This window comes from Mus caroli, chromosome 1 (genome assembly GCF_900094665.2).
Source record: "Mus caroli chromosome 1, CAROLI_EIJ_v1.1, whole genome shotgun sequence".
NCBI lineage: Eukaryota > Metazoa > Chordata > Mammalia > Rodentia > Muridae > Mus > Mus caroli.
The window spans coordinates 33,027,082-33,047,333 of NC_034570.1; the positions used below are offsets into that span (position 1 = coordinate 33,027,082).

The window sequence follows — 20,252 nt, forward strand, 5'->3', positions numbered from 1 at the left end:
GAAGAGGAAGAGGAAGAGGAAGAGGAAGAGGAAGAAGAAGAAGAAGAAGAAGAAGAAGAAGAAGAAGAAGAAGAAGAAGAAGAAGAAGAAGAAGAAGAAGAAGAAATAAGTGATGTCATTGAGGGTGATTTGTACATTTTAAAGTCTGGCTGCCTACTGTGATTTTGCATGCATTAATATTTTCTGCTCTATACAGAAGACATAGCAATTGAAGTCTCACTTGTGGGCACAGATAAGAGCTCTCACTCTCTGTTCCATGAGACTCACAGTTGAGCACTATTTTTCTGACACCACTCCCTTAAACTTAGAGAGGGTAAGATGGAGAAGATACCCCGAGAGTTTGAATGGGTTATATCATGTCAGTGTGTAGTCCCACCTTGAGGAGGAGGCCTGTGAGACCACTCCCTTGCTGCAACACTCCAGCTCCTAGCCTCTTGTACTGTGTTGGTGGGGCTGGACTGGGCACTTCACCTGTCAAGGAGGGCTGATTCTCAAAGGAGTACATCTCCATGGGTTTCCTCTCTGCCTGTCTTCCAGTAAATCACTTCCAGTAAATCCCACCCACTGAGCCTCTAGGGCACTGAGCACATCTACTGTTTTGTAGGTATTTTCTGCCCCTCCTGGATGGAGTATTTTTCACTGCTGCTGCCATAACCAAATGGCACAATCCACAAAGTATGATGTCAGGAAAACCCAATGACATACCTGCAGATGTTGACAGACACTCATGAACAGGCTGAGGTACCGTCCCCTGCTAGGATAGACACTAAAGGCAGGCTGCTGATGGTTTCCGAGTTATCTAACAGTCTACCGTCCTGCACATGATGGGATGATTCCTAACTGTGCAGCAGATGCGAAAGGAGGATACTGAGAATCAAAGCAGGGCGTGCTCAGAAGGAGCTTCCGTACCCAAAGCCTACTCGTTCAGACCCACCTCTCTTACAGACTAAACTCCTTTAGACTCATAGCACAGCATGCAGACTGCAGCCAGATGGCCCTGCAATGAGTCACTTGGACACCTCTGGTAGGTACGAATATAGTCCTTTACACAGGGCTTCCGGTTTCAAACTAATGGACTAACGGTGATTTTTTTTTAATGAAGAACTTATCTATAGATGAAATATAAACACATGGAATTTCTGTCCTTAACATTCAGATGACCAAAACCAAGAAGAAAACATATAACGCAACACTATGAAATGCCCTAACTTATCCTTGAGTAAGATTCTAGGTTTTGTTTAGTGAACTCTCTATATGAACATCAGGCTTACTTTGGCTGGTTTTTCTATAATCAGCAATGGGGTGTATTAATGTTATTCCTTGACAGTTCTCCCAGGGTTGATTTTTGTCACTGGTGGGCTTCAATTTGTCATGAGTTAAATCTTTAGGGTTGGAAACAAATTAAAAAAAAAGATAAAAGAAGCAATACAAACTTTTATAAAAAGCAGCTCTGCTCTGCAGTGGAGGAGCTGTGACCTGAGCCAGCTCTCCAAATGACCCAAGCGAGTCACTCAGAACAAGTCATCTCTTTGTCTCTCCTGTTCCCGTAGGCACAGAGCAGCTAATATGTTTTCATCTGGGGCAAGGAGCACATAGATGTTTGAGTACAAGGCCTCTCTTGTCCCACCACCCGGAGCCTGGCCATGTGACAGACTTTAATGATGCGCAAGCCATATGACACTGTTTACCATGCACAGATCTCTCCAGAGATGGTGTGTAGCAGGGAGCTTCAGTGTTCTGGGAAATTAAGGGGGGGGGGGGGCGGACAAAAACGATTGCCCTGTACTTGCCTGAAGGCCATTCCATTTTAAAGTCAGGAAATGGATCTTCAGAATTTAAACAAGCATGCTTTACCTCTTTCATATAAACAGTAGTATGGAACCCTATGTGAATACCCAGGATGGATAACTCACACTAGGGATGATAGCCAGGAATGGGGTCTGTTCAGACTGCACACTCAAATGGTCTCTAAACTCAAACCAGAGCCTCAAGTATTGGCCCCTTGGTTGTTATTATAAGGCACAGCACTTAGTGGGGGTGCCCTCAGCGAAGTGTAACATAAAACCTTCTTGTATATAAAACTTGTATATCCTGGATCCCAGCCCTGCACTCCTTCCATTATGTTGTAAAGGGCTTTTATTGGCTGAACAAATGTTAATGCCATTCTATGTTAATGGGAGATGCTCTGAAAGGCACCGAGGTATTATTCCACTCGGATCTTTGGGGGCGAGATAGAGCATGACTTGCAGAACTACCTACTTGGAGCATATGTCGGCCCTCATGGCCCATCTCTACAGGACTCGGTGATAATTTCGCCCTTGGCTGAGAGAATTCCATAATTACGCACAGATTTATTAGGTCCCAGGATTAAAAATTCTCTGAGTAAGAGTAAAAACGTAATGATACTTTAGAATGTATGGTAATATTCAAATGACTTGAAAATAGTCACCTCAGCAAAAATAAAGAACGCAGAAGCCCAAGTTAAAAGATGCGGTTGACAATGTGAGCCATAAACCTGTGTGGGTTTATCATGTGGTCACACGGGCTGGCATTTTCACATGTGGGAATCCCCATTGCAGCAGAATGGCCCAGCTTCCTTCCTTCAATCACTGAGAACTGACCGGACACCCTATACTTCTAAACATCTCCCAGCCCTATGCTCAATCTGATTTCCCATTCCTGTTCACAGATGGACCTTCTCTTCCTGGGCCTTAAGCACTTGCTCTCTTGTTTCCAGCCTCTCTCCTGGAAAATGTGGCCTTATCTGTCCTGTTATTACCCATTAGCTGAGTTGTCTGCTGTGAGCTACCTCACCTACATGTCTGTCTCTGTTCCTTGGATGTCCCAAGTCAACTCAACACAGCATGTCTATAAAATGCATTTGTGTCTCCTCTGTCTCACTGAAACAAAGTAATCCAGAGTGCCACCATTGCTCAGAGTCTGCATACCTAAACATCTCTCCTCTGCACTTTTCAAGGGCTTCCAACCTTTCTTCCTACTCTCCTTGCCTCTTCATCCTGCATGTCTGTGAGACTAGGGAACTGAAGTTGTCAATGTGGCCATATCATCCTCTTCACCAACCTAATGGCTGCCTACCATAGGGCATGAGCATGCCTGGGAGGCCAGCCCTATCTAGCTCCCCTATCTCCATCCACTGTTCTCTTGTCATTTTGCTACCTTGTCCTCACAGGCCTCCACCAGGCTCTTCTGTTTCCTTTGCTTGGGCCTCTTCATTTCCCCAGTCAATGTCCTATTTGTCTTCCCAGTCACTTCCTCAGTGAGACCAGTCTGAACCACAAGCAAGGTCATACAGCACATGGTAGGGTCATGAAAATCCCCGAGAATCTGTCCCCGCTAGTGTTACGTACTTCCTAACTGGACCACTGCTGGTAGGCAGACAGTTCCTCAAGGGTAGGAGGCCAAGGCTATTTAGCCCAACCGTTTCCCTAGATGCCTTTCTCCACAGAAAGGACATGAGAACACCAACCGTCATCATTGTGAGATAGTCTCAGGGCACTCTGCTTCCTTTACAAGAGTGTCACCCATTACATAGTATGGCTTCAAACAATTACTCCTGATGACATTGGCCACATCCGGTTGCCCCGAGTGAGTCACAGAGCAGAAAAATTATGAAAGACTTGGGTTCTACAGAGGCTATCCATGGAAACTAGACGGCAAGAAAACAACTAGCCACATCCACAACTCACAGCAACCTCATCACCATGACTTTATGGGTTTTCCTTTGGAGGAAAACTTACTCACTCACTTGCTCATTGACTTGATGTCAGGGCCACAGTCTAGGAGGGACAGATACACAGTAAGTATCTGAGGCTGATACACAGTAAGCATCAGAGGCTGATACACAGTGAGCTTCCGAGGCTGATACATAGTAAGCATCCAAGGCTGATACATAGTAAGTATCTGAGGCTGTCAGTAAAAAGGAGCCCTGGCCTTCTGTCTGGGGGAGATGGTACATTTCAGGAGAGAGGGAAAGATGATGGTTGGAGAATCACCAACCCAGTGAGGCAAAAGATAACAAGAAAAAAACCCAGGCACCCCTCCATTACCAACTTACTAACAACACCTGAGGGGCTGGGGTTGGTGTCCAAGACTACACTGACACCACTACTACTTCGTCTAGTACTAGACTTCCTGAAGGTTCTGAGACGAGGAGAGCTCAAAGCGTTCACTCTCTTTTCACATAGTCCCCATGCCCAGGCCCAGCCAGTACATGTGTAAAAACTTCAGCCTCTTATGTGGGCAACAACCCATCCACTCCATGGCTCCAGTCTTTCTCTTTGCCTGACAGGAGGAGGGCTGAGGCAGAGGCAGCACCCAGGGGGGAGGCTCTGAGGCAGTGCAGTAGGAAGTTTAGGGATGGGGTAGACAGGGGGATGAGACTGTCATTGGCTGTCTTTATAGAGTGAAAGCTTTAAACTTGACTGGAGGAATCTGATTTACTTAAATGAATTTCAATTTCCTTAAAGCATACCTTTTTGATGTATACATTATTCAAGTCTTTATTTCATCTTCAAGCCCTGTCTACAGATAAGAACACAAAGCCCAGATTTGAGCATGATGGATGGTAGGCACCTGGAATCCCAGCAACCGGGCAATGGGGGCAGAAATATTGGGTCCAGCCAGCCTGGGAAAGCAAGGACGAAGGAGAATGATAAGGGATGCCAAATGACAAATTTCTTCAGAACGGATACAAGATGGTGTGAGGAGGCATGTCTAATTACAGTGAGAGAGGGTGGTGTTCAAATGTGGTCGCCACAGCCAGTCAAAGGGGCCTAAATATGGAGTGTTTCGCCGCAACATGAAAATATGCTGAAAGAGTTAGGAAAAGCTTATCAGCGTCAAAAACTATCCATGATTTAATCCAAAATGAAGCAGGTAGTGCAGATTTTTCTTAAATAAAACACAGACTCAACATAATTAAAGGAATGAACCTTTGTCCCTTGACCACAGCTTTCTTCAGAAGCATAAATAAATAAATAAAACTAAAAAAATTTAAAATCATTATGAATTAAACACTCCAACTTTAGTTATTCTGACCAACATCCGTGTTTAAAAAAATTTTTAAAATAGCACTTTTCAGGAAGAAGAATATCCTGTTTTTAAAAACAATTTGTGAAGGTAAAAATTTTAAGTCAAGTAATTATATAACAATACTTTAATGTGTTGGCAATTCACATAAACACATGTAGGGTATTCAAAAGGTAGGAACATGCAAATGTCTTCCTTTTTACAAGGAATGACCATACCACCTGGTATAGTTTATTTTGGTGTTCTGTCCAGTGCAATATCAGTTTTCTGAGAACTGTGATTTTTTTTCCCATGAAAAAAATGAGGGAAGAAAAACTATAGGTTGATAATGACTTCCTGGTTGTAAGTTAGAACAGGTTAGCTAATACGGTGCAAGAGCCCAGCCTGTCCACTTGTGTGTGAAACATGTGTGAAGAGGGAGGCAGTGGGAAGGATGGGCAAACACAGCATCAGAGAAATTTAAAACCTGCAATGTGGCATAGAAATAATACAGCAGTACAGTATCATCTCTACCTCGGGAGCTTCTGATTCTAATTAAGTTTAGAGGAAAAAAAATCCCAAGGCATCCCTGCCTGACTCAGAATGTGTCATATTCAAGGATGCTCGAGTGATAAACGGGTACATACAGATATGAATCCTGCTGCAGTTTCCACCTAACATCTGTCTTGTTGGTCTTTAGCTGATCTCTTTAATGGTGTCATCTCAGTGTACCCCGACGCATGGGGCGGGGTAAGCTTCTAAACTGCTGTTTCATTCAGAGTGACTTTGGTGACTCAGGTGACAATCCTCAGAACCACTAGAGATCCCTTTGATAATGTGGCCACAGAACGTCCTTCTTCTGGGAACTCTATACGCATAACCAAAACATTGATAAGATTTTAAAGAGCATCCTTACCCGAATTATTTCTTCCACACAGCTGTTGCTTTCTCCAGATCTACTCTCCTGAAAGCAAAGGAAAGATAAATCAGGCTTGACTGAATGGAATTATGGTCACAGAGAGATGGGGACAATCACACTTCCAAGTCACCTGGGGGATAAAGCAATGTTGACCTAAAGGGGTGTTTAAGGCAGGGAGTGCTGACAGGGCTACCCCTGATGGACAGCTCTCATTGGTCAGTTCCTGCTGTGGTTTGCAGAGTCATGTATGTGTGCCCCTGACATAGTCCAGATCTCTCCTTCTATGTTAATTGAAGTGAGGAAAGTTCCAGAAACACTGCAAACGTTCCACAATTCTGAGATCCATCCATCCACCCTGGGCTTCATCCAAGTTTGGAAACCGTTGACTTTGCCACAAAGTAAAGATCCAGTCTACCCATGAAATAGTGCTGTGGACCGGATGAAAGTATGGTGGTCACCGCAACTTCAATAAAAGTCTAGATCATAGTCCTCAAATCCCATACTGAGCGGCAGGATGAGTCTAAAACAAAATACAGAGTAAGAACAGCCAGGGTCCACTGGGTGTTGCCAAGAGTGCTGGTGTCAGATCTCACCAGAACCACTTGCTCTGCAGTTACCCATGCTGCCTTGCACTGTAGGCAGTGCTGAGGTGTGGTGGCCTCGGGTCACAGGGGACTGGAGAGCAAGGTCTACAGACACTGTTTAGTTACTGCTGGTTACACAGCCAAGAGCCGAGCAGAGGACATGGTTTTATGGGAACATAAAAGCAATGAGTGTCTACTGTTGGGTGTGCTGCCTGCGGTCCCGGGGAAGTCATTCTGCGGGCCCTGTAATTCAAGGGTGCCAACCGCAGCACAGGGCAACACACTAGAATGAGACATTTGTGTGTGTGGGTGATCTGTTAATCAAACCCACTGCCTTCTCTTTCCAGCTCTTTCCTCCAGGAATGCCTTCTGTAGTTTTCTAGCTAATTCTAGGGCTTCCTTGGGGTCATACCTCACGCACAGTCTCCTCAAAGTGGCTATACATGAACCTGGTGTTCTCAGCAGTATGACCTTCCTCAGCCTAGCCTCCCCACACACCCCAAATGATCCCTTCACTTAGCACACACTCTATATAAAACGTGTCAAGTAAACTGAACAGTGTTCTTCACACGGTATGTACCGTGTGTAATATGCATGCCAGCTGATGGCAAGCAAAGTAATGAATGTGTTTCTTTCTGTCGTTATTTCATCTCAGTTTGCCATTTCAGACAGGGTCTTACTACACAGCCTGGACTACTTTGAAACCTGCCATTCCCAGTCACAAGCTCTCAAGTTCTGGGATTCTATACATTACCACACCAGGGTACACAAAGCTGATCAGAGTCAACTCTAATGTTCAAAAGGTTGACAGTGGCTTCACAGAGATGGATGTCTCCTCACTCCTTGCCCCGGCTAATAGGTCAGCATGAAGGAAGATACTGGACTTGATAAAGTCTCACAAGTGACTTCACCTTTTTTCTGGCACAGTACTGGTGATTTGTATGGCCCCTACCAACTGAGGCCCAAGAAGTCCACATGACTTTGAAAAAAGACATGTGATACACGAACAGTGATTCAACTGGATTATGGGATGCCTGGTGCTAGCAATAGAAAATTTCCTGTCTATGGAAATTCCCCAACAATAAACACTGTCCTTGAAATATGTCCTCTCTCAAAGCAGGCATGGCCTAATGTGTCTGCAAAGGGGAAGCCTGGAACAATTGTCACAAAGGCTACATAGAAAAGTCTCAGTCACACCAGGGCTTCATTCCCGTAGAATAGCCCCTCTGGTATTTAAGTGGGAAGAATTAGTGGTCTCAGTTGGAAAATTTATCTCCAAAGCCACAACCATTTTTCTCACATTCAAGTCCCCAACCATTCGTAGGAGACATCATGCTGACTAAGCAAATGCTAACTGCTCAATATACTTCCTGTTTTCTACCTCAGAAACAATTAGAAGGGAAAATGTGACCTCACCTTACCCGGGGAACAACATCCTACTAAAAATACTTCAAATTCAACTTTAGGTTTAAGCTCTTAAATAAGCCTCCTCTGAGGACAGAGACAGGGTAAGAGTCAGAGAAAAGGTCTGGTGGTTTATTTCCTACATGTGTCAGAGAGGCGACATCCATCCATGTGGTCTCATTGACACGACTGTCTCAACAAGACCTGAGCAAGGACAACAGGGACTGACATGCGGACATAGAAGAGGGACTCTCAGGGGGTCTTGGCCCTACACAGAAAACCACAGGTAGCTAAGGGATGCTAGGGATGTGAAAGACAGAGAGATGGTCTTCACCAAGGAAGAGCTCATTGATTGGTTACCCAGGACCAAATGATCATCCTTGAAAATATAAATGCAAGTTTCACCAGAATGGAGAAGGTTGCATTTACATGTTTAGGTTTAGGGAGAGAGGGCGGGGGGGGAGAGAGAGAGAGAGAGAGAGAGAGAGAGAGAGAGAGAGAGAGAGAGAGAGAGAGATTGTGCTGAACAATCAAAGTATTAGATGCCATTATTTTGAGAGAGAGAGAGTTCAAGGAAAGGGCTAGTGGTAGAAGAGGGGGAAATAATACGATTATATTTAGTTTAAAAAAGATCTGAAAGTAATGTCTCCTTTGAAAGCCAAACGTTAATTCCCCTTGATGTGCTGTACACCGGGGACACACTGTTCCTACTATCCTGTAAGTTCCCTCTGCCTTACTTTAGTAAGGGCACATGAAGAGAAATGTGTAGCAGATGCACCTTAGTCCCCACTGCTGATGGAGTGCATAGGATTATGACACTGGCTCACCTTGATGGCTGTGCAGACCTGATGGACAGGACAGACAGACAGAGGCCATCAAGACAGAGCACCAAACTGAGGCGGCCAGGATGATAACTTCCAGTAGTGCAGAGTGAGCCCCTGAGTCTTCTACACAACAGTTTTGAGGACTCAAGAAGAAAACCATATTGGTTTGAACCTCCAGGGCTCTGATTGCATTGGGGTGGCTCCATGGCAAAGCATTGAAGGAAGTCTGATTCAGAAGGCACCTAGGAGCTCTTTCAGCAAAAACCAATGACTTTAACCGACAAGGAAACTTGGCTTAAAGAAATAAAGGGCGTTATCCAGAATCCCTATGTCAGCAACAGTAGCAAAGGCAGAGCCACACACATTTCTATCATTCCCCAGTGACTTTTCTAGTTCAGGCAAACTCCCTGCACTCAGTCCTGGGGGCTGCAACTAGTGGACATGACATTCATGCTCACAGTGGGGAGAGCAAAGGATTCTGGGAGCATTTAGGTGAGCATCTGTTGATGTTACACATTATTCAGCATATAACCATGGCCTCTCAGTCAACTAACCTCTACATCATACACACAGAAGCAGGGAGGGAAAGGGGAGGAGAAAGATAGTCAGAGGTCATTCTCCTCTCTAACCAATACAATGAACAGGAAGCGTATGTATGTCCTCAGAAATGGGCGCATAGAGACCCATGTGGTCTTTTCCCAAATGTACAGAAGATCAATGAGTGGGGGAGAGGTGAAGGAGCCGAGGAGCCTTCTGGTTTGGGGAATCTCCCCCAATTCTGATCTCCACTATAGTTATGTGCTTTGATTATTATTTATACTTTGATAACTTTCTCTGTTTATGGGTAAGGCTGAAACATGCATGCAATTTACATCTCCAAACTTGTGTTTGTATTTTTTTTTTCACAATGAAATCACTGCTTCCCTTGGAAAGGTACCCATTGAGAAGGAGGCTGCACCATGTAAAATTTAATTACTCTGCTTTTTTTTTTTTTGAGGGCTTGTGGCTGTTGTCTCATGCTGAGCCGCTGAGCTGTTGCTCAGTTGTTTACTGTGACTTTGATGACCCCCCCCCTCATTTTTCAATCATTGCATTTTGAAATCTGTCATTAACAGTCTCACCTCATTGAAACTCCAACTCAACTTCAATTAAAAGCTAGCATCCCTGGCTGATTCTCCTTCCACAGCCTTGGTTGTTCTATGCTTTCCCCAAATCCTAGCACTCACACACACTGCACAGCCTGCCAGGGAAATGTGGAGACTGAAGTTCTGGGAGAGAAGAGCGCCAGAGGCAGCCAGCAGCACAGCATCATGTCCCTAATTGCCATGCTGAGCACAGCTCCCTGGAAGAAGCAAGGCTTAGGGAGAAAAGGCTCTATCAAATCAGAGCGAAATGGCATCTCATGGCAGAGGGGATGAGCCGCACACAGCACTCACATTGGAAACAGTTTAACTCTTCATCAGACACATTGTAGCAAAACTTTCATTCATAAACAGTGCTGACAGAGGCCACAACAGTTATCAGCAAATCCTCAAAAATCCTTAAACATTTAGAAATTGTTTATCCCACACATACACCTAAATATTTCTACAGGACTATCTTTAAACACATCTTACTACCTTTTCATGTACAGGAACCCTGAGACAAAGAAATGCAGTATTGTATCAATGCCATGAAAACCTTGCCTGGAGATCTAAGCTAACACCAGGAACTCCCATAACTCTGTTCGTGTCAGGGGAGGGGCATCTCTACCATTAAGTTCCAGGCCTTCCCCTTGAGCACAGGGTGACTTGTGAGCCATGAAACAGAGAGCCTGCTACCCCGACAAGCCGCCCCTGAAGGACCACACTCTCCTTCCCTTATCTGAAGCTGGAGCCTCTGTCTCCTCTCTGCTCCTCAGTGCCAACATTTCCTGCTCTGCTCACCCATGGATCTTCTGTTCCGCTACTTCCACCCAGCTCTGCCTGTGGAATGCTAGTGTCACCACCATCACAGTGTGTGCACAACACAAAAGCATTTAAAATGTCAGGCAGTGCACACGAGGTGTATTTGAAACACACATGAACTTCATGTTTAGACAGGGGAACCAGCCCCAAAATATCTCTCTGGGTATTTGCAAATCTTACAAATTTTAAACACATCTGCACAATGGAACTCTTCTGGCCTGCTGCCTTCTGGGGAAGGGAGAACCAACCTGCATCATCCTTTAATGAAACGAATAAGGCAAGGATATATTCTGGGCACCACTGCTTGCGAGAGCAGTTTAGAGTAGACATGCTACCTCCCGTGCACATGCTCACGACCAGGTCCTGGCAGAGCACTTGGTGGAAAATCAACAGTTAATCCTACAGGATGCCTGCTGAATGACAAAACGTGTAGCCAATATATTCACAAAGAAAATTAGATTTTTATTTTTAAATCAAAAGTTCTGGGGAACGGGGAGCAGGCAAAATTGATGAAGAGCCAAGTTTGAATTCCCAGCGTCCATGTAAAACGTCAGGTACAGTGTCATGACTTGTATCCCTGGTGCTGGGAGTATGGAGGGTGATCTGCAGAATTCACTGGCTAGCCCCAGTATGGCCCATTATTGAGCTCTGGGCTCAGCTAGTGACCCTGCCTTTAGAAACCAAGGGGAGATTGATAGCAGATGTCAATCTATGGTCTCTACATGTGTGTGCACACATCTGCTTGCACAAACATGCACTCTTCCACAGCAGAAGCTATCAGATGCCAACCTCTGGCCTCTACATGTGTGTGCACATATCTCCATGCACACTCAAACTTGTACTCACATAAACACTATACATGCACAAATGAAATCATTTTAAAATGAAACTAAAAAAAAAATTAATGACCAGGGCAGTCGCCTGCATCATAAGAGCTATCTTTGTTTTCACTAAAACATTAACAAATAAAAACTGCCTTAAAGACTAATTGTTAGGACATCAACATTTACTTGCTTCATTGAGATTAAACGTATACCTACTGATTCATGAACTACTTGACAGGCCCCTTCTCTCCCTAATTCCCACACTGGCACCTGTAAATCAAGCAATTCATGATCAAGCGATATTCATAAAGGGTTGCTGGGTGAGCATCTCTTATAAAAACTTCAATTCAAAATATCTTGAGCACGGAAAGAATGTCACACATGGAGAATTCCACATCTCATCTCAAATGACACATGATGGTCAGAAGTCAGGCACATAAACACATCACATAAAGTTTTCTATGATCTATGTGTGTAGAGTACATGCCAGCCATAAACGCATTTCATTTAGACTTCAGGCTTATCCCATGCAACCTCATTATACACATGAAAATATTCCAAATATTTAAAAAACACCAAATGCTTATGAAATGCTTAATCCTAGGAATTTGAGATAGAATAATCAACTATTACAGATTTAATACTCCTATCAGGTTCCTAGCAACAGGATAAGGTCGCCCAGTTATATTATGATAACGAAAGCTAGTGACATCAATTGGAGCTTGTAGATGAAAGTACACATGGCTGTCAGCAAGTTTAGTGGTGTATCAGTGGGCTGCCCTTGTATGCCATGAAGGAATTAGACACAGAGACAGCGGCTTTACATCTTGGTCACTGATGGATATTGAGTGCTTTGCTGTGGGGTCATGTCTCAGTGAAGTGCTCAGTGCTGAAGTCAGGGTCATCTTCCAGACTGTCCTGTCAACATGGGGTAAACAAACCACAAGGCAGTCATCAAGGAACACTTGTAATCAACATTGACAAGAACATGGCAAGACCTCTCCTTTCTTCATCCTGAATCACTCCTCCCAGCAAGAAGAAGCAGGGTGGAGATGGGTGACAGGACCAAGGTGTTCGACACTCGCTCCCCAAGCAAACCTTCAGAGAGAGAGATCTGAAAGGCGCCCTTTCCTCTCCAGTTCTGTCCTGAATTTCATCCTGACCCCAATTATCTATCTGCCTCCTAATCTAAGAAAGAACAAATGACATTTTCTTTCTGAATAGCAGGTTTACTGATAGGATATCTCTAAAACACAGCCTCTTAAAGGATGAGGAAAATAACCAGAGAAACCACACCTGGTAACCGAGCACCATCACAAACGTCTCTCCTTCTAAGCATGAAATTCCGAACACAGAGACTTGCAGGATGGAAAGAGTAATCCAAGGTGGCTGATGAAATTAACCAATTAAAGAAACTTAGAACTCCTCTAATCTGTGTCCCCAGGTTAGACATATAATCAATTTTCTCTCAAGCAAGAATATAAATGACACCGTGGTGCTGTGAATTTGATCATACAGGCTGAAATCCCGTATCCAAAATGTTTTAAAGCACTTTCCTATTTTCAGATCTAAATATTGTCCTAGTTTGATTCTTCTTGCTGTGATAAACACCATGAGCAAAAGCAATCCGGGGAGGAAAGGGTTTATTTGGTGTAGCCTTGGCTACTTGGCATAGTATTTGGCTATGTAGTCCATCATCGGGGAATGCCAAAGTGGGAAGTGGAAACAGGAACTGAAGGCAGGAACTGAAATGGAGAGCACGCAGGAGTGCTGCTTACTGTCTAGACTTTGTGGCTTGCTTAATTATATGACCCAGTCATACTTGCCTAGGGATAGCACTGCCCACAATGGGCTGGAGCCAAGGGATTTTGCAAACCCAGTCTTATAGGGTCCTTGGACTGTCTCTAACCTTTCTATACTTCAATGTTCTCATTCTGTTTTTTTCCTTAATTTAGCTATAAAAATTTCAAAGTGTGTGTGTGTGTGTGTGTGCGCGCGCGCATGCGCGCGCGTGCGCACGCACAAAAGCCTAAGAAGGCTAGAAAGGGGTGTTAGATCCTCTGAAGCTGGGATTAACAGGAGGTCCTGAACCACTAAATGTAGGTATTGGGAGCCAAACTCCAGTCTTCCAAAAAAGCAGCAAGTGCTCTCAACCACGAAGCCATATTTCTAGCCTCTAAGTTGTGGAAAGTTCACATTTATTTACTTAATTTGTGACTGCTCGTAAGTATATGAGTGTGGGCATGGCATGGCATGGCACATATTTTGGGGCAGTATTTTCTTTTCCTATCATGTTGGTCCCAGTGATCAAACTCCAATCATAGGGCGTGGTAGCAGGCAGGGGCCCTTATAGACTGAGCAATCTGGCAGCCTCATCTTTCTCATTCTGAGAACAGGAATAAGAACAGTACTAAGCACACATGGAGGCTAAATGAGGCACTGCATACAGAACATTGAACACGTGCCTTCCACATGACAGCTGATCAATGAATAGGAATAACTCTTATTGTTAGAATTACTCAGACATCATGTTAAACACACAGGAAAGCAATTGTCACCAGTGTGTCACATCGAATTTAGGAAGACCAGATGATGTTAACTCTACTATTTTGCCTGTTTCTAAAATACCATAGATCTTCCAGATTTCTGTAAAACAGAAAGTTCTTAGGGCACTTGAAGATATCTGAATAAGGTATTCTTATACTTAGATGGATTGGTAGCTAATTAATAACATTCCCTAACATTTAGTATCTGGAATGATTTAGATGTTAAGGATTCTGAAGTGAAATAAAAAGATAAAAATCCATATCACTGCAGAGCTTGTATTTTAATCATGAGATCCAGGAAAGTAATAAACCAAAAAAAAAAAAAAAATCACACAGCATGGTAGAAGATGAAATGTCAACAGGGAAACTATGAGATGGCGTCATAGCATGTGGGGCTCCATGAGTGACAGGCTTGTATGAGGAGACTATTGCTTGTAAGACAAGGTTTGTCAACATGACACAAGCCAAAGTCATCTGCGAGGACTCTGTAAGATCTATCAGTAGGCAACCTTGTGGGACACTGTCTTGATTAGTGATTTGTGTGAATGGGCCCAGCCTGTTGTGGGTGTTATCACCCCTGGGCAGGTGGCCATGGGGCATATAAGAAAGCAAAGTGAGCCAGCAGGCAGCATTCCCTCACAGTTCCTGTTTCAGCTCCTGCCTGAGTGCCTGCCCTGAGTTCCCTTCAGAAGAGAGTGTAAGAGGGACATGCAAGCTGACACAGACCTTTCCTCCCCATGCTGTTTTCAGTTGTGACATTGTATCCCAGCAACAGAACCCCTAAGAAAAGGATTAACATGTAGTGTGCACTGAACTGCTCCATCCTCTTTTTCCTTCTTGCACCCCACTCCTCTTTGCTCTCTTGTAGTCTCATGATCCGATGGGCTTTGTCTCTTAGATTATTCTTCTGAGAATGCCCCGAGAGTAGAAATAAGATGTTGCCACAGGAGCACAGTATTTCCTCCCGACACACAGAGAAGATTAACACAACAAACGCTTGAAGTGAATAAATGGTTAAAATCGATATTCAGGAAAAAAATAGACACGTAGGTAAAAGTTAGTATGATATTCATTCCTGTTGGGGTTTGACAGGTTATGTTCCTCACAGGTCTGCATGCTGGAGGCGTGGTCTTAAGGTGTACTGGAAGGTGAGGGCATCTCTGAGCAAAAGAGAGGTCTATGCTGCTCTAGTGGAATGAATTAGTGTTTGTGTGTGACTGGGTTGTTAAAAAGCAGGTCCACACCACATGGCTGCTCTCTTTTCAAAGTAGCTATGTCTCTTTCTGAGTCTCAGCCAAGGGCCCTTCTGTGACACCAGTGCCATGTGCTTGGGCTTACCAAGCAAGTGCACTCTGAACAGCGGTTCTCACAGGACAACAACGTCTTCCAGTATAAGGCAGCTGACACAGGGACCCCATGCTATCCCACAGCATTGCTGATCCTGACGTCTACTGTGTTCACAGCTCAACTCCAAATGCCCCCATTTCCTATCTCTTCCCTAGTTGCTTGTTGCCTGTTGTTTTTGCTTTTTTTTTTTTTTTTGAAAAAAAAAAGTTGTACTGCAGAAAACCATCAGAATTTTTATTTTTCTACATTTTTAAAATTTCTGTGTCTGTGTTGCCTTTTAGAATGTTATCTAGGGAAAGCACTAGTATCTGTATCTGTAACTCCCACTGTACTTCAGAGCCAAGAGACAGGGTTTGTTATCCCGCTAATAAACAACCTGCCAACACTTCCAACAATTAGAGCAAGCGGTCCTTTCTTAGACACATCAGAGAGTAGCCTTCCACGTTAACTTTTCTCTTCCATTAGCTCAGGTCTAAGACCATACGGCTCTGGCCTGAAGTCACGGAGACACTTAATGAAAGGCGTTTTATGCCAGTCACGAGCTGGGCACAATGATGATCTGCAGTAGATCACACCAAGACCAGGCAGGGATGCAGCAGCCAGGCGTGGCTAGCCTGCTACATTAACCACCCCATGAGCTGAGCAGACACCTCGGCAGTCTCTGCTTCTCATTTAGAAGAACGAAACCAAAGCATCTTAATAGGGACACTGGTGGGCTTAGTTTCATTAGGACAGGCCTTTAAAAGGCAAGGCCCCGGAGTCAGTGCTGATCAATACAGCCGGTCCCGCTTCCTGCTCCCAATCTGTTAAGCAAGAAAATGCCTTTATGTTGGCACTAATCCACTGTGCCCACAATGAGGTAAAAGGTGCCCCAAGAGGCTGACGATTTAATAATACACTGTTGGGTTTTTTTTTTTTTAAGAACCACCACCAAAATAAGACAAAACAGAACTACGGAAGTAAGACAATTGGAAGAAAGCTGGCAGCAAAGCCCCCTTAAAAATATACCAGAATGAGATAAAAGTCAAAAAAAGGGGAGAAAGTAGCTCTGTTCAGAGAACTAGCTGGCTTGTAAAACCCTAGTTTCTAGAGATCTGGCTATTATTTCTAATTCCTGTGCCCAAGGACTCACACTGCACCGGTGCTGTGTTGGCTGGTGCAGGAGCTTCAGGGTTGAGCAAACCAGGGTCTACCTTTCACGGAACAGATGCTCTGTGCAGTGGCCAGGCAATAAATAAGTAAACACGGCTACTCTAGAAAATGTGCCTGTAAGAATGTAAGAAGGCACAGAGTGCTGGGACAGCCACGGTTCCTCTCAGCACTGATGTGTCTCTTGTCAGAAAGACAGAGGAGGATGGTTCCCTCATGGAAGTAGTAAAATGAGAGCTCCCACCCATGACAATAATCACAAAGCCCAAAACAAAACTCCATAAAACCCGGAATGCTACACAGTATGCAGCCCCTGCTCCTAGGAGTTCTAAGACCCTGTTCATGATTCCGTTGCAGCCATTCTGAAAAGGTAGAGAACAAATCACAGGTTTCTGAAAAGAAATATTGCAAATAACATGGCAGTATTGGAAAATGCTAATGTAAACGCTGCCGGGCCATCTGCTTGGTATTACCACAATGCAGGGAAAGGCTCTGAGAGAAATGATGTTTGAAATCATTAAAAAAATAACATGTCAAGTTTAAAATACTCAAGGATCTTAGAAGCAGCATCAACACATTCTGCAACCATATGGCCCTACAGCAGGTTAAAAAAAAATCCCCCGGCTTGTAGTTCCTACTTCAACCTAATGGTTCCTAAAGCATGCTTGCTTTCCATTTGAGCACTCCCCTCCTACATTGAATTCCCTGGTGTTTATGCTTTTTTGAATTATACTTGAATACAATAACAGTTCCACCTTTTCTCAAGTAGGGGATGATGCTGTCTGGGAGAGGGAGTCAGCTGTTCCAGAAGGACAGGCAGTGCAGGTGGCAGATAGGACAGTTGAGTGGGTCTTGTTGGACCTCTGACGTAGGGGACTGATTACAGTTTCAGTTGTAGCTGCTAATCCCAGTAGAGAGTCTAATTTTGCAGGCACAGTGCTGACGGCTTTGCATCCATCAGTAATCACGCTTTCCTAAAGCATGCCCTGTTATTACGCACACTTTGTACATGAGCGTCTTCCTCAAGGTCATGTGTCTGGCAGGGGGCAGGGCCAACTGTGTAAACACAATTCACGGACCACATCTATGCCTTCAACCATAATTATACATGTCAGTGATCAGTGTTCAGATGGTGGTGGGAACAGATTTGTGTTTTTCAAGGTCAATAAAAGTCTAAAAGCCTTTTCAAGGTTAAAAACACTGAGTATCTCAGGTTAGAGCTAGCTCCCTGACAAGAAAGACATCAGGAAGAACAGCCATTCGTTTAACTTCAAAGAACTGAGTAGTGGTCAAAGAAAACTCCCAGAGACAGAGGACACACCAAGAGTTACAGAGTTCAGAAAGCTAACGGCCAATGGTGGGAACACCTCCCGATATTACTGCAGAAAACTAGATCAGAAACAGTTCTCAAAAGAGGAGTCACACATGGCTCAGAAGCACTTAAAAGAATTGTTCAACGGCCTTACTCATCAGGGGAATGCAGATCAAAACGACTTTGAGATTTCATCTCATGACAGTCAGAATGGCCAAGATCAATAAAACAAGTGACAGTTCCTGCTGGTGAGGATGTGGGACAAGAGAGCACTCCTCCACTGCTGAGGAGCACGTAGGCTTGGATAACCATTGTGGAATGCAGTGTGGTGGTTTCTCAGGAACATGAAAGATTCCTCTTAAGATCCAGCTACTCTTGGGCCCAAGGATGCTTCATCTTATCACAGAGGCACCCCCTTAACCATGCTCACTGATCTTCTATTCATTGCTGCCAGACATTGGAAATGGCTTAGATACCCATCAATGAATGGCTGTATATATATATATATATATATATATATATATATATATATATATATATAAAGTACATTTACAGAAAGGAATATGCCATCTGCCACTAAATAAAAAGACAATATGAAATTTGCAGGAAAAATAGAAGAATCTAGGGAAAAAAATCATGTCAAGTGAGGTAACCCAAACTCTAGTAGACAAAGATGGTATATATTTACCTATAAGTGGATGCTAGCTGTTAAGACCAATTTTATATTTATAGGTTTTCTGTGCGTGCAAATGTGTGTGTCTTAGAGTTTGTGTGTGTTTCTTGTACTTTTTCTGTTGCTCTTTCTTCAGTCTTTGTTTGGTCCTATTTTGTTGTTATTGTTATTATTATTAGAGAGAAGAAAAGTTGTGGATTTGGGTGGTGGAGATGTAAAAAAGGCTGGGGGGGGAGGGGAAATAGTAATCAGGATATATTGTATAAGAAAATCTATTTTAAACTATGAAAACAAAGCCCCATTCTTCCTCTGTAGTCAGTCATAAACCTAGAAGTTCAGACTGATTCTTGCAACTGGGTTAATATTTAGTAGTGATTTATAACCTTTTATCGATATATGTATTTGTTATATATACTGCATTCCATGAGGCCTCTTTCTGTAAATCATATTGTACATTGAGCATATTCAGCCACTATGGATCCATATGGGTCCACAGACACAGATTTACTATGTCTATTTAGACAAACACTGCCAGTAAGTTCCAGGTGTGCGCTTTCATGTACACTGTGCCTTAAGTCCAACTAGAAGGTAGTTGGTTACTCCCATAACATTGATGCCATCCCTGAGGCCACTGGCGTATCTATACATATAGTGATGACATTCCAGTCACCACTATAAGGATCCCACTTATCAATACCATGGGCTTCTGCTTCCTTGGGTATCGGGTCATATACAGGCATGTTTTAGCTCTGTTAACAGTTCTCAAAGCATTCTGGAGATAGCACATTCAGGTAAGGCTAGCAGTTTGGAAAAGTACACACATGCAAACTAAGCTGTTGCTGACAAAGGGCGCCAGTGAACCATCTCCACCTGACTTTAGGATGGCAACTAGAAATGAACAAAACCTGTTGGGCTCAGGTATGTGCCTGATGCAGAAGGATCTCCCGAGGGAAGAGGTCTGATATCCTGGGAGACACAGCAAATCCTATCAAAGTGTATGTGTGTATGTGTGTGTGTGTGGGGGTAAACTACTTTCTACTTTTAAATGTTTGCATTATTTTCCTTGAAAAACCCCATACAGACACATCTTTTCACCTTATTGAACTATCTGCATAGGTACGAAGGTTTCAAGATTGCGCAAGTGAGTATTTATTTTCTCAATGGGAAAATCTGTTAAACTGATCATTCAGTCTAAATAAATGAATAGTCATAGCTGGTGTCTATGTTTGGGGGCCCTTTTCCAAGCTGTTGCTATAACTGTTATCACTCAGACAAGCATAACTGAGTGACTCAGAGCATAATGCCGCACCCTACTTATTTGCAGTAATTATGATTGTCACAGTTAGTTTGTAAGACTGAATAACATTTAACCCCAAAATAATCACACTGATTAGCAAATGGTTTTGCAGCATATAGTTTTAATACAGCCATGGCAAATCTCCCATGATCAACTATGATCAAAACTGGGATTTTCTTTTCTGGTTCTTGCTTTACTTCCCAGAAGGTTCTTCCAACTCAACCAACCAGAAGCTCATTAGAAAAATAAAGTGAAGTAAATGTACCTTGTGGTTTTTAGGTGTGCAGAACACTAAGATACAGGAATGCAACGGCAGAGCGCGCACACACACACACACGCACACACACACACACACACACGCACACACACACACACGCACACACACACACACACACACAC

At 43.6% G+C, this 20,252-nt stretch overlaps 1 protein-coding gene across 2 annotated transcripts in view; it reads right to left on the bottom strand.

Annotated features, from left to right (window-relative positions):
• Aff3 (AF4/FMR2 family member 3) overlaps positions 1-20,252 on the bottom strand; it is a 442,217-nt gene that overhangs the window by 220,206 nt on the left and 201,759 nt on the right. For both annotated transcript variants that reach the window (XM_029480447.1, XM_021160510.2), the window contains exon 6: positions 5,945-5,992. In XM_029480447.1, the coding sequence (XP_029336307.1) occupies positions 5,945-5,992 (48 nt within the window). The remainder of the gene's footprint in view (positions 1-5,944; positions 5,993-20,252) is intronic.